The sequence below is a fragment of the Phalacrocorax carbo genome, chromosome Z (assembly GCF_963921805.1).
Source record: "Phalacrocorax carbo chromosome Z, bPhaCar2.1, whole genome shotgun sequence".
Classification (NCBI taxonomy): Eukaryota; Metazoa; Chordata; class Aves; order Suliformes; family Phalacrocoracidae; genus Phalacrocorax; species Phalacrocorax carbo.
In genome coordinates, this window is record NC_087548.1 from 39,548,974 (window position 1) to 39,563,670 (window position 14,697).

Below are 14,697 nucleotides of genomic sequence, written 5' to 3' on the forward strand. Positions count from 1 at the left end.
GCCAAATTATTTTGCCCTCCTAGACTACAATGAACCCAATCAACAAGTAACTACTAACAATGCTGGTAATATCTCACTGTATGATCACATCTGAGGAGAAAGGTTACTTGTACTCTGGAATGTTGTGTTTAGTTAGTTATTATTACCTTTTTTTTTTTAATCTTTGTGAAGAAACACATGGACAAATGATTTACAGCTTCTTCCAGCATAAAACTTTTATTTAACTTACTGACATAGAATGACATGTCAGACCTAAAGTTCACACAGCCCTCAATCTTGTGTTTGTTGTGACTGTGCCAATGTCATTAAGTGAGGCATCTCATAGCTTAATTACAACTTCTGTAGTGAACTATTATCTTTCATTTGTCCTTCTTTGATCTTGTATTGAATAGGTGAATTCAGTAGTTTAAACTGGGAGAAATGTTATGCATTAAAGTGTAGAAAGCACCGTTGCATAGTTACATACTGTATCATATAGTTCTCCAAGGTGTGGAGTGGCTAAGGTTCATTCCTTAGCAGTAGAAAAGTTAACAAGTAACAATCAAATCCTTGGAAAAAAAGTAAAAAACTAGATAGAATCTAAAATTTTCCAATAAAATATTAAAAACAAAGCTGTATAGAATTCCATGTACAATACTTGTAATATCCAAATGTTGTATAATCCACTATTTGAAAGAACAGCACAGTCTGATAAAGTAATAGTGCTTGAAGTGCACATCTTTATTTATGTGAAATGTCTAACAGTAGTGATGCGCGATGGGGAAGAAAAGTCACAGAATGGAAATAGCAGGAAGATGTAATAAACAGGAACATGTGATGTGAGGAAAAGGAAGTAATTTCTACACTAGGCTAAAAGGAATTCTAGGCTGAAAGTGAATAGGAAAGTTATTGAATGGGAGACGGTTGGGATGGTCATGAACAGCTACTCTAAGCAATAGTTAGAATTCCCTTGAAAAAGAGAGGGGAGTCACGCGTTCATAGATATGAGAACAAAGAGAAGTTAAAGGAATTATTGACATTAGTGGTAATGCTTGGAGCAAGCCTCAGCAGATAAGACCCGATAGGACAAGCAAATTGCTCAAGATAGCAAGTAATCTTCTTGAGAGACCTTTCTACAATACACAAGATTTAGAGAGAAAAGAAAGGACTCACAGGAAGCATGGTAGTGAAGGTGATTCATGCAATCCAAGAGTGAAAGAGGGAAACAGAAAGGAAAAAAAGAGGGTAAAGTATGTGTTAATTGAATGAATGGGGTGGAAAACAAAGCAATGATTACCAGCATATTTGGAAAAGTTGAAACCTTTCACCCAGGGTAGTATCTGTAAAGCCTGTCTAAGCAGAATTCAGTTTGTCCTTATAGATTTGGGAAGAGGATAAATGTTATCATTTTCCAGAGAAGTTATCATAAATCACTTCTGGCTTAATCATAAAAAAAAAAAATCAGGAATGTAATGGTACTTAAATATGAGAATGTATTTAGAATACTCCCGCCTGGGAGAAAGATTTTTTGCTTTGCTTGAAACCAGACAACTACACTGATCTCTCTGTGTTACAGCTCCAGTTAAATTCTGTTTAAATTAGGCAAATCTGAGCAATTAGCAGGTGAATTAAACAGAGACAAACTCTTTGTGGGTTAATGGAGAAAGGAGTGGCAGGAAGATTACTAGAGTAAACTTTAGTGTCTAAACCAGAAAATTACATGTAAATTTAAAAAATAAATAAAAAAGGAAAACCACAAAAATTTGTTACATGAAGATAGCACTGAAAAGATATATTCCAAATAAAAGTGAACAAACCCTATTTAGACATTGTCTTTTTCCATGAGAATCAAAGACATTCTCCAAGGCAGGCAAACATTGTAACCCTAACTGTTAAGGTCTGAAAGTGCTGTTCACAAAACTTTCAAATATGCCATTCTATATTAGGATGCTTTGAGCCAACAATGTGGGGCAGGAAGGCTGAAGGATACACGCAGAAAGAAGTAATTGAGCTGGTAACCTTTGATATCATGGCATTATAAGAATGGGAATGGGCACCCTGTGTTCACATGACAGGCTGAATAGCTGAAACTTTTTCAAATCCACACAGATTTTTGCATGTCACTGAGAGATGACTATTGTGAGAATAGAATTCTCTGTTATCCAGAAATTACCTAGCCTTTCTGAATGGCCAGAAACTCTTGCTCCAACCAGTTGTCCAAACACAAAAAATCATCAATGATACTTTAATTCAGAAAGTATGTTTTGTATAACTAATGCATTGTAAAATAAATCTCATTATATATCCTAAATCATCCATCAGTTAAAAGCAACAAAGCCTCCATTGCCAGATGGTTTGGATGATGCCTGATATGTGAATTAACTGAGCTCAGTGAGTTTTTCAAGCATCTGTGTAATCTCAATGGGAACAATAAGATCATTTCTCTTTATGGCACAAATCCACTGTGCATATATCACAAACTTAGCATATAAAACAAGTGCTAATTCAGTCTCAGTTTCTTCTGTGACACCACTGATCAGAAAAAATATGAGTTAATGAAGAAATTAGTTTCTTGTGTCTTATAAAATGATTTGCCAGTACCAGAGAGAAGTTTCTCATTGAATAATCAGAATGGGACATATATGTGCTAGTGGCTTCCACCCTGGGTAGAAAAGTCCTGTCTATTAAACAATTTGTTTTGAAAGGCACAAACTCAGAGTTTCCAAAGGGCACTGTAGTAAAAATTTTGTCCTTAAAATTGTGGTGCTCTCTGGAAAAAAACCCAACAAGCTTTTGCTTGGTTCTGCCCACAGAGTATTTTACCTGGATGAATCAAGTTTGTCCTACTTTCGCATTTCTTGAAAAACATGTGAAGGATTTTGTATAACCATAGTCATCCCTTACCTCTGTGTCTACAAAGCAGGTATTAATTACAGGAATTATAATGTAGTCTGAACATATTCAAGCGTAACCTAAGGTGGCTTGTTTTTTAGTGAATGCTTTCCAGTTCTGCGAATTATTTCTGCCAACACTCCAGTGAGAAAGGGTTAGTTTCTTTCCAGAGCTAACAAGTCTATCTTTACCTTCAGAACTGCCTTCAGGTATGTGAAAAACTTAACTTAAAATCTGGGGCCCTGCCTGCTAAAAGCAAGCATTTTTACCAGTAAGGTGAGGAGGCCTTAAAGTGTGTTTGCCAGTAAGAAGTTCATAGTGTCTGGCTAAGCAGATTGTTTTAGCAGCACTTTCTTCATCGAGGTCTCAGCTGAATGAAAGGCTGTTGCTTTTGGCCTTAAAAATAAGTAGTGTCATTTTCTCTTTGCAATGAATTCTTTCATCCAATCATATTCCTGTATGCAAATATACCATAGCTGGTACAGATAAAAAAGCACAAATAAAGCTAAGAGCTCAGTCAGGGCAAAAATCACTGCGCTCCCCTTACACCTCCTTTCACCTGTGTTTCAGGAATGTCCTCAGACTCCTTAACTGAAAATATGAAGAAACAAGGTTCAGACAGCAATCCTGCTCCAGTTTTGCCAGCACTGCCAGAACCACTCAAAGGTCTGAAAATTAAGTACACCAAGGTTAGTAGTGTTTGTGTTTCTTAATTTTTCTTATTCATTCAGCTCAGACACTAGGATGTGCTTGTTTTAGTCTTATATGAACCATGGAAGAAACTGTAAATCAGTGCTTAAAATGTTTATTCTGACCTCTTTCTGATATTACACATATTAACAATTAATGTTCAGTGATCCTTTTAACCTAAGTATTTTAGGAAGTGTGCAAGTGTGATAGGATCATTTCGTGTTTTACTTGAGGTGGGTGTTGTTTTTCTCCTGAAACAAACTTTCTGCAGTGGTAAGTTTCTCAGAAAGTATAAATGGAGCAAAGAAAGAAAAGTTTCTATTATATTATTTTTCAGAACAGCAAAAAAAAAACGGATGTGTGAAAACGAAACTAAGATAAAATTCATTACACTCACATATTTTTCTTAGAGATAACGAATCTGGTTTTCAGCTTAAACAAGTAACTATGAATAAAACAGATAACGTCTACCATCACTAATTACTCAATATTACCATAAACATTTTGTAATTGCAAATTCTTTCCATATGCAGTTAGAAATACACAGATAAAGAAGGTTTGAATCCAGACTTGTGTTCCCAGCTTGAAAAGACCCCTTGCCTTTTTTGTATCATAGTACGAAGGTATCTGCAAGAACTTTGAACAAACTGTTGGTAGGAGATATTGAAACTCTGCCCTCTGAAACATTCAGGGAGAACAATTGATTAGAAAGAACCTCTTCTCTTCAGATACTCCTTGGTTATTGTTCATCTTTTCTCTCATTACAATGACAATGGAAATAAATTTTATTTTCTAGAACCACTACTTATTTTCCTTTCCAAAAGCAAGGTCTTTAGTGATTACCTAGATTAGTCCTTTTGACTTCCATTCTATCCTATTTTTTTTCATGGAGAACTAACCAGATTTCAGTGTATGTCTTTCTTGAATAAATCACACAGGACCTTACTTTGTAAATATTTAACAGGCTACAAAAGCTATGTAGTTCTGCCATGTGATAGCTTTCTACTGCTTAAAAAAAAGCTTAATTCAGAGAAGATACTTTAGTACCTAGGTCACAGTGGTGTTTCAGAAACTGCAGTGCTATCTATTTCACTTTTTATTTTTCCGAAGGAAAACAACTAATTACAGCCAAATGCTAGCTCAGAAGGTGATGTAACTGAATACGCAAGATATAAATTCCTGTAAACATTGTTACCCTTCTTCATATTTAGTGAGCAAAAACCACTTCCATTAATACATAAAGCAACCACAAGACAGCAGCATGGCTGAAATGTCTATGGTGCCAATTAAGGAGCGTCACATAGTAAATGCTTGTTACTTTTGTCTAGACAACAGGTACCATTTCCTTAAAGACTGCATATAATGTGTAACTGTGCACAAATGTAATGCACTTGTCTGCAAAAGTATGTACCTACAGGTGATCAAATCCAACATATCCTTGTGGAGGCTTGATCTTTGCAATGCTTTCCTCCTCTCTTCAAATACCATGCAGGATTGTCTGAAAGCTACACCAGTGTACTGAGGGACAGGGAGATGGGATAATAGAAATGTCATCCCATACCCACCAGTCATCCCACAATTTAGTAAAGCCTTGCCACTCTTGTTTCTTACCCATCCTGTTGCTCTCCTGTCTCTTGCAATTTAGGATGTAGGGTGTGGGATTGTTTTGACTAGTTATGTTAGAGGGATCAAGATGAGAGAAGCATTAATTATTGCTGATGTATTAACCTTTCTGTCTGAAGCACCTTGGACATCAGCAGATCACTCAGCTCTGGAAACTCAATTTTCTCTTTTTCTACCAGGGCATAATATCAACAGCCATCACATAAAGATCTGAAGAAAGTTCTGCAGGATCCAAGGTTCCAAGGACTTTCCTCTCTACTTAACAATCTGTCTATTTCATTTTTTATGAGAGGGATCATTCTGGGCCTTTTACAGAGATGATTTAGCTAAGTATTTTGATATTTCTATGGACCTATAGGTTGGTATATCTACATTTCAGATTATGCTTTTCACAAATAGCAAAAACTAAGCACTTTTCAGGGAATTTGAATTTCAAAAATTAAATTGAATGGATTTTAAACGGCTAAACTGGCTTGGGTGTTGAATCTTGAAGTGATCTTGAATTGGTTTCATATCTGAATCTCCTTTAAAGATACTCCAGTGAACTGAATGAGTGTTGGTAGCTGGCTAAAAACGTACTAGTAAATATTTTACTTAGTCAAAACTGAGGAATTAGACAATGATTGTTTGATAAATTGTTTCTGCCATGATGCTTTCACATATATTACGCCCTGTAGTGTTCCTTTATTCAGAGAAACTCAGATTAGTTAATTATTAGTTTGCCAAATTACATGAAGGGCAGCACATTCTCTCACTAAGCTGCATGTGGAATATCAGAAAGTGTAGAAGGGTAAGCCACTCTGACTGAAGAAATATTGTATTTGTTGCAATCACTAGCTTCGCAAAGAAAGATGAGGTGTAAAACCACAAAAATTTAACTGGAATATCTGGAAAAGGTAATTAGCTATAAAGGTGGTATAGAAACATACTCTTTTTAAGATCAACTGACTTTGTAGATATAAAGTCACTAACTGACAAATCAAAAAGTTTAAGTAAATAATAATATGATAATAAAAATAATTACTAGAAAGAGTGTTTTATCTGATTATTAGTTCATTGCAGCAGTAAGAGGTAATTCTTGCATCAGTAGTAACATACCATTCCAAGGGGAAAAAAATGTTACATAAAATATTAGCCAGTTATCAACTTCTTGAAAAGAAAAACCTGGGGAAAAAAAGAGATTTCACAGCACGCATTCTATATTTATATATTTGTTTGAACTTTACAGTTTTAATCGTCAGTAGTTCCTTAAATAATTTTACTGCATTGCTTAAAGAATACAGTGAGAGTCTATTACATACTTTGGGGCTAGTAAATGAGAACTTACAGCACTTGAAATGAGCCTCCTCTTGGGCCACAAATCGCTTTCAGGTTTAGATGTAACTGTAAGATTTATTGCTATCATCAAACCCAAGAATATCTGAATGACTCCCATAATCCATAGGAGCAGGTGTGAATAGAGGCCAACAATTTTTCAGCACTGTGCATCACCTCACTTAGTGATGCTGAATTGCCTCCAGCATGCGGGAACCCAGCCACAACTCTGGCACCTCTTCACTGTTCCTGGCCTCTGAAGAATACTGATGGTGTCATTCTCTGGTTTACTGACTGCACTAGAAAGCTTGTGAGCAGTCAGCTGAGCAGCTGTTGAAATTTGGTGATCACTTTTAGCTCTTTGAAAGAGGCAGCTAGGCCTGTTTGAAGAGCATTGTCAACAAAACCTTTAGTTTAACAAGAGTGGTTGGCTATCTGGGGGCAGATTTATGGTGGGAAGAGGTTATGCTTTTTCTTGTATCTTAACTTTGGAAGAGTTTCTGATATCTAAAGAGAAGAAAGCTTAGACATTTCATTCCATACTTATAAAGCTACCCTTAATAGCTAAATTTGGGATAGTCCGCATTTTAGATAGTTCTATTACTTTTCTTGACTACATTTCTGTAGTATGTATTCTAGTTTATAGCAATAATAGTGAATTACACTAAAATTCCTCCCTGATGGAGAATAGGTTTCTAGACAGATGCTGAATATGGGATCACATATAGGATCTTTGCAACATAAGAAATTAAGCATTTTATGCTCTAAACTGCACTTTTAAGTCACTTCCACAGAAGCACTGAGTCCTGAAACACTGTACAGACCTTGAACAACATTAAACTCACAAAAAGGGGATCCCTATTCTAAGGAAGATGCACCAAGAAGTTATGTTTCATGAGGTTATGACACCCAATGTAAAGGTCCAAAAATCTGTTTCATCAGAACTGTGCTGTGGTTCACCTGAGACAAAGATGTTCAGAGTCAAATACTTTCCTTACGCAGCACAGACACAAATACAGCACTTCCCATCTAGCAGATACTTTATAAAAATAACTTACAGCCCTTTCAAAATACTCAAGGACTGAAGGGGAAAAAAACTATTGGTATGACAAAGAAAGGTGAACAGCAGGTCTTGTCTCCCCATTCCCTGCTCAGGTCATTTGAGTGACCAAATCAATTGTCTAAGCAATGACAGAAATACTGAACTTACCTGCAAGAGCAGGTAACTCCAATCCCAAAAAGTAAATGGTACCAGACTATCTGAACTGGTATCAGCCATTTCACAGAATCAAGATTTTATTGCACTCTGACACTGGTAAATAAAGACAGTCTGAAAGGTTTGACTGCAATAGCCTGTTACCTACCCTCTCTTTTAAATACTAAACTTTCGTAGTGTACAGTCTCATCTACAAAAAATATGTATTTCCAGGTCTAGTGTAAAGAAGTCTGAAAATCATTAATTCTTTGCGTTGTTGAAAGAAAAGTCATCTTCCCTCCTAAAAATACCAGTGAAATAACAGTTACAAATTGCCTGGAACAACATTTCTCTAAATCGTTGCAAAATAAATTTGCAGCACTAAATCTCCTGGTGATAGTCAGTCATCACAGACAACCCCCTGCACAGCGCATGCCACGGAAGGGTAGGTCTTTTTGCATTTATGTCTGACAAACCAGCACAAAAAATATCTAAGTTACCACTGGAGTTCTAACTGACAGAGAAAACACTGTAATCTATTGCAAGATGATCCCAAATGGTTTTTTTTCAGCAGGACAAGGGAGTTTTCAGAGGCTGCTGTTGGCTTTTTCTCCAATGTTGCCTGGATTTAGAGATCCACATCCTGTTTGTTTGCGACATATACTCCACAGCGTTAAATGAGCATGGCTGCATGCACATTTACCAGTGCAGCTGCCTGCAATGTATGTAACACTTCTTGCATGGAGAGTTTTCACTTTTTCCTTCTCTTTCATAATACCAGCATCTGCAAGACTGATATCTAGCTTATGAAAGACATCTGGATAGTTTGATTTATACAGCCCTGATACAATGTTGTGTATTTATTTAATGTAATGAAGTAATGTTTTAAATGGGAATGGTATTAGAAACATTAATAAGAAAGATATTCTGAACTATTATTATGGGTGATATTGGTTGGTGCAGTAAATTTAGTATTTAAACAAATACTTTTAAAACTTCCAAAAATGGTATGTTTTGCTATTATTCCTTTCACAGACAGATATGAATTTGGCATACTGTAACATCATAGCAGTGTTATGTTAATATTTACCTTTTACTTTGTCTCTTTTCTTGGCAATGTAGCTAGTTACTAAAGATGGCTTTTTTCATATTAACCATTTAACTGCTGTCTTTGTTCTTTCACAACTGTCAAAATTTTCTGTGGATATTCTTATAGTCAACTTCATCACATATCTGAAATTTCCAGGGACTTATTTCCTTGTATTTCCTTGTATTTCCTTGACAGCTTTTCTTAAATCAGGACTTTGCTGGTCAGTCCTGATGATCAGAGGCAGCAATGACACTCCATGGATGGTGCCCATATAGAAACAAGCTGAAAGATACAGGAATATATTAACAGCAAATTGTTAGCATATCTATTTAGAGATAATATTTTTATTGATCTTGATAGTCATTACCAAACTATTCACCAATTATTAACAACCCCTCAGGCAGCCAGTGCAAGCAATTTCAATAGTATGCAAAAAAAGCTGTCACAGTTTTGTAACATGGGTAGTTGTGGTGGTAGGGTTTAAATCCCAGGTCTGTGTGACAAAAAGCATTTACCATGCAGTTCTGGTGTCTTCATTTTGTCCTGCCCTAGGCCAACTGTCAATTGTTTTGATTTGCCTGCCCCAAAGTATTTTCTGGTTTTTTGTTTAAATATTCCCGCTACTGTGCACAGCAGCAGTGGGTCCTTTATCCTAATAGAGAGGAAACAGGAATCACATCTTTGCTGCTAGTTGATCTCACACATAAGGCCAAGTGACTAAAGGTGAGGCAAGATGCCATTACTGTAAAGATAGGCATGGTTTGAGCACAAAATACGTGGTACAGTCAGTCAGGTCCTGCCATGGTCTCCATGATGAGCAAGATCAAGATCTCACATGTGCCAGCAACACAGCTGCACTGGGGGAGAGCGAGAAGGGAGGGCACCAGTCCATCAGCAGCAGGAAGGTGGGTTCAGGCACTAGGAGGGAGGCCTAGGGTGGCAACCCCATTTCAGCACTGACCTGAACACCGAGATCGCAGGTATGGTTAGACAGAGGATGACAGATACCGTTAATGTTGGACTGTATACATTATCATGTCCACTTTAAAGACTAACCTACAAAACACTTGGTTGCTACATAGCCTCCTCTTTTCAAAACCTAAGCCATGTTTCAGAACTTTCTATTGAGGTTTTCCTTTCTGTTTCAAAATGAACCTGTAGAGTCAGAAATAAAAAGTTAACCCACTTTGACAATTTTACCAGCAGTGACTCAGAGGCAGCAGGCTTTAGGGTAGCACAGACCTTGTGCACCTACAGGTAAGGCACAGATTCTATTTTGCATTTGCAAACAGAGCTAAGCACCTCAGATTTCACCCAGGGCTCCTTAGCAGTCACTCTACTTGTCCTCTAAATTTTCACAGCTGTGTAATATCATATAACTTCTCAGTAATTACAACTGAGTAGAGCATATTTTTAGTAGATTGTTTTATTCTGTCATTTAGCAATTGCTGAATCAATTAATTTTTTATCATCTTTAATATGACAGAATAGAAAATTCAGAAATATTATGGTTATTTTAATAATGGTGTACAGTAAATCTTTTAAAAGACAACATTTACCTTTTTAGGATAGTGTGTATGGTGCCATATTTTCCCTACACAGTTGAAAAATATAGATTTTTCAGGAGCAGTTCCTGTGGTTTAATTTATTGTTTGTTGCTTTGTTTTAATGGAAAAGAAGATTAATTTCTACAGATTTCATCAACAATCTTATTAATATTCAGTAACCAAAAACCTAGAAAGATGCAGAACTGCTCCATCCTGAAACCCTCTTTGGACATACTTTTAAGGGATATATAGCACAACTGAAATTAGGACACCAGAGCCTGACAGAGAAGAAAAGTTCCATACCAAACAGATGACAAAATTAATATTAAAAGTAAAGTAGACATAGTAGGAATTTTGTGCTGTCTTTGGAGAAAGTATGACACTGATATCATTTAGACTTTATAAGTCTTTCAAACATTTAATTATTCCTTCAGTTGTGCCAGTACCTTTGCCAATTACTTATTCCCATACAAAAGGCCCAGTTTTGAATTTCTGGGGGTTATAATACCACAAAAGGTTACGGATCATAAAAGTTCAATATGGGAAACAACAATGCCAACCTTGCTTTTTTTAGGTCTGTCTCTAAGTACACAAGCAATGTTGCAATCAAGAGATGATGGTATTTATTCCAACCATGCAAAGTAAATTCAGTACACAATGTGCTTTGAGCCAGTATAAAAGTTTAATCTTTGAGTAAGAACACCGTTCCTAACATTTATTAAATGAACTTTGAGTATCAATTTCATTGCTGCTGGGTAAGCTGTTATGATTAACTTTGGGCTAGGCCACCTGCTGTGCTTTTGTGCTTCTTAATTGCTAGCTATATGTTTGGTACTCTGAGAAAAGCTTGACATAGAAAGATATTAAATAAAAAGACAGGATATTCTAGCAAGATTGAGAAAAGCACAATTTTAGCTTATTTTCTTGGCTTTTTACTCTGTTTAAGCTGTTCTTTCTTAGTTTCATTCACTTGGCTGTAGTGGTTTTTTATTTTAATCTTGACTTTAATTTCAGAAAAACGTGCTCTTGGGTTTTTGTTTTTGGTGGGAATTTCTTTTTTGGCAGAAGAGAGTGAAGAGAAGTCGAAGAAAAGCTAAATAAAATAGTTCTCCAAGATACTACATGTACTATACATACTAAACCAAATTATTCAGTTTACTTCTTTCAGGGCATGTAACAGAAAGACCCTCCATCGCTACCAGCCCTGTCAGCATTGGAAACCCAGGTAGTTTTAGGTAGGTCGTTTAGGGCTGTACCTCCCTTGCACAACACAGACTTCAGTTTGAGAGATGAAGGACCCAGTTGTAAGTGTATCTTTTTATGATATGAAACAAAGTTAAAATAACATGTAGTGAGAGAAAGTTTGACACTTCAAAATAAGTTAATTTTAAAAAGCTGATCCTGGTTAAGTGCATATGTGATTACTCATCTCTTCAGAATAATGTAGAAACAGCTATTCCTTTTTTAATTCAGGTACATATCAATTAGGCATCTCTCAGGTTTAAAAGATTTATTCAACAAAACTGATAATAGACAACATCTATATGTATGTTACTAATATTGTTGCATTATTTATTTCTATGCAGATATTTATAAACAATGAGTGGCATGACTCAGTCAGTGGTAAAAAATTTGAAGTGTTTAACCCTGCTAATGAAGAGAAAATCTGTGAGGTTGAAGAAGGCGACAAGGTAGGGTTTTCTTCCTTGCTCTTAAACCTAGCTTTATATTCGAATTCTGCCTCTTAAAAGAAGGAAGGCAAATGTCCTGTGTTGATGTAAAACACTACCTCAGAGATGTACCTGCCATACACTGTATACCTGTATACTGTATACCCTACCCATATAACTTTTTCTGCAAACATGATTCTTAGCTTTTTGCTAAGCCTTAATACTGTTTGTAAACAGACACTGAAAAACTGCTTTACTCAGGATCTCGCCCATATGAAGAAAGTTCTGAAGAAATACTAGGGTTTTTTTATTGATAATATTGATTCTTTTTATTATCTTTGATGAGCGACTTCTAATAATTTCATTTGGGTTTTTTTGTTATTTTTTCCTGGCTCCTCCTTACATAGTGATGTAATCTGCTCATTACACATTTATACAAGGCTTTTCACTATAGATAACATGAAGTGGACAAATACTGATAATTTCCCACACAGGCTCTGCGAAGATGATTACTAACATCAACATTTTTACCGCCCCCTTCAAATATTTTTTTTTGTGAAAAGTACTTTGGAACATAGTCCTAAAAAAGACTCTGAAGCTAAAGGTAACCTATCAAACAGACACTAATACCACCAAAACTGGTTTCCTACAGTATGTTAAATTGATGAATTTAAGTAGAGGTCTAAAAAGATTGTTGACACCTGTAAACAAACATTTTTATATTTATGAGGTTTCCTAGTGGAAAATTACAGATAGATACCATGTAATCAAAGATATGATGAAAACCTGAACCCTCAATTAAGCAGCTCTGTTCTGTTATATATTTTTCTGCTGAAAAGCATTTGCCTAGTGCTACCACATAATTTAAATGTAAGTTACCAAGTAGGGGAGATAGTTTTTTAACTATAGCAGAAAAATGTTACTTAAACAGTTTTAAAACCAATGACCAAAGATATTTGTGTTATAAACACTGAGAAAGCAAGTATGAGAAGAGAACATTCTATTTCCAACTCACAGGTATATAAAAAGTGATGAATGTGACTGAAAATAGAATTGGTTTTATAATTACTGTTTTGATTCTTGCAAATATTTATTTCATTTTCTACACTTTCCTCTTCAAAGTCAAATTTACATCTGAAAGTGAGAAAATTATCTAAAAATTCTAACAAAAATAAAATCTTTTCAGAAAATGCCTTCTGATCTTCATTTTAGTGAAGAAATGCACATATGTAGAATGATTTGTATCACAAGCGTGTTTTAAACTTAACTGCAAAATGTCCATTAAACATCTTTTTATCCATGAGAACGCCTATAAAACTTAAAAGCCATTTATCTGTGTTACAAGTTCACCCAAAATTTACTGCCAATATAATTAGCACAATCTCTTTCAGTATATTTTAATGTACTCTGAAATGACACATATGTGGGTAGGAATTGTTTTCCTTTCAGTTTGGTGGCTCTTTCAAGCTACGATCCCTAATCCTAAAGGCCCCTAGGAATAATCAAGCAGCTCAACAAATGGTCAGTGGGATGTAAAGTAAATGTACATCTGTAGAAAGTCTAAACTAGCTGTGAAAAGATCTATCAGTCTTTATACTCATGGTGTAGATTTATGTACTCAAACTTCATGCGGTTGAAGAACAACATTTTTTTCCTTATTTTTCATTCATGGCCCATATAAGCTTTATATAATTTTTCTTGGTCTTAATTATTTCTGCACTTGTAGTAGAAAGAACACATAGTGCTGTATTTAGTTTTAATTTACATCATCCACACTAGTACCACTTAGGGTTTCCCCTTGTTTTCCAGTAAAGGCCAAGGCATACCCCCCAAGTCATATTACAAAGCTGTAGAATATTTATGATCGAAAGGGATGAGAAAAAAATAGAATTAATTAAATATTCATTGAATGCAGTTTTCTGGGTCACAGATAAATGATGAGGTATTTGATAGCACTGTGACAGGTTCCACAGGAAAGCAGTTCTTTTTGAGCTGGTATATTTCAGCTGCCTGATATAGGTGACTGGTCAGTATTACCCTATAGTAATGACTGTGCTATTTGTAGAGATCCTTCCTATCTTTTTGCAGACTTCCTGGAAAGTATTCTGGGAAGTTCTGTGGGCCTTCTGCCTAGCAGGTCTGTGCTGGGCTTTCCAAACCACTTGCCCACCCCACTCCCAGCTTTTAAAAATTAGTTGTTGGATAGCAACATCAGTTAAAGATCTGTTTCACACTTAGAAAAATTAACTTTGGTCTTAACTTAGCCAACTTTGCTCTCTTAGTCAACCTTGACAGTGATTTCCTTGGAGGAGACTCTAGCAACTAGTAGTACAAAAAAAAGTTTGAAAGAAACCTTTAAACAATGCATGCAAAATGTTCATGGAAATGTGCCATGTATAGGTTCTGCCTTTTTTTCTTAAAATTTGCTTTTAATATCTAACAAAAAGATAGAATAAGCCTCCTTTTTACACTATAGTTTTCCTGGAAAAATTTGACAAGAAACGTGAAATATAGAATAATTTCAAGTACTAAAAGCCTTTTCTCATGAGATTTTTAATTGCATTTTCTATACCTTGGAATGCCCTTGCACAGAAAACCATTTCATGTAAGTCGTTGTAGATTTTCCTGCTATAGCAAAGGACAGATGATGAATAAAATATATGCTATAAATTCATTAATCCATTGACAAGTTACTTT

The 14,697-nt window shown here is 35.6% G+C and overlaps 1 protein-coding gene across 1 annotated transcript in view; it reads left to right on the top strand.

Moving 5' to 3' along the window:
* Positions 1-3,372: 3,372 nt before the first annotated feature.
* The window catches only part of ALDH1A1 (aldehyde dehydrogenase 1 family member A1), a 33,171-nt gene continuing 21,846 nt past the window's right edge, over positions 3,373-14,697 (top strand). Inside the window, exons 1-2 of the mRNA XM_009511426.2 lie at positions 3,373-3,560; positions 11,917-12,021. Of these exons, the coding sequence (XP_009509721.1) occupies positions 3,444-3,560; positions 11,917-12,021 (222 nt within the window). The 5' untranslated portion in view covers positions 3,373-3,443. The remainder of the gene's footprint in view (positions 3,561-11,916; positions 12,022-14,697) is intronic.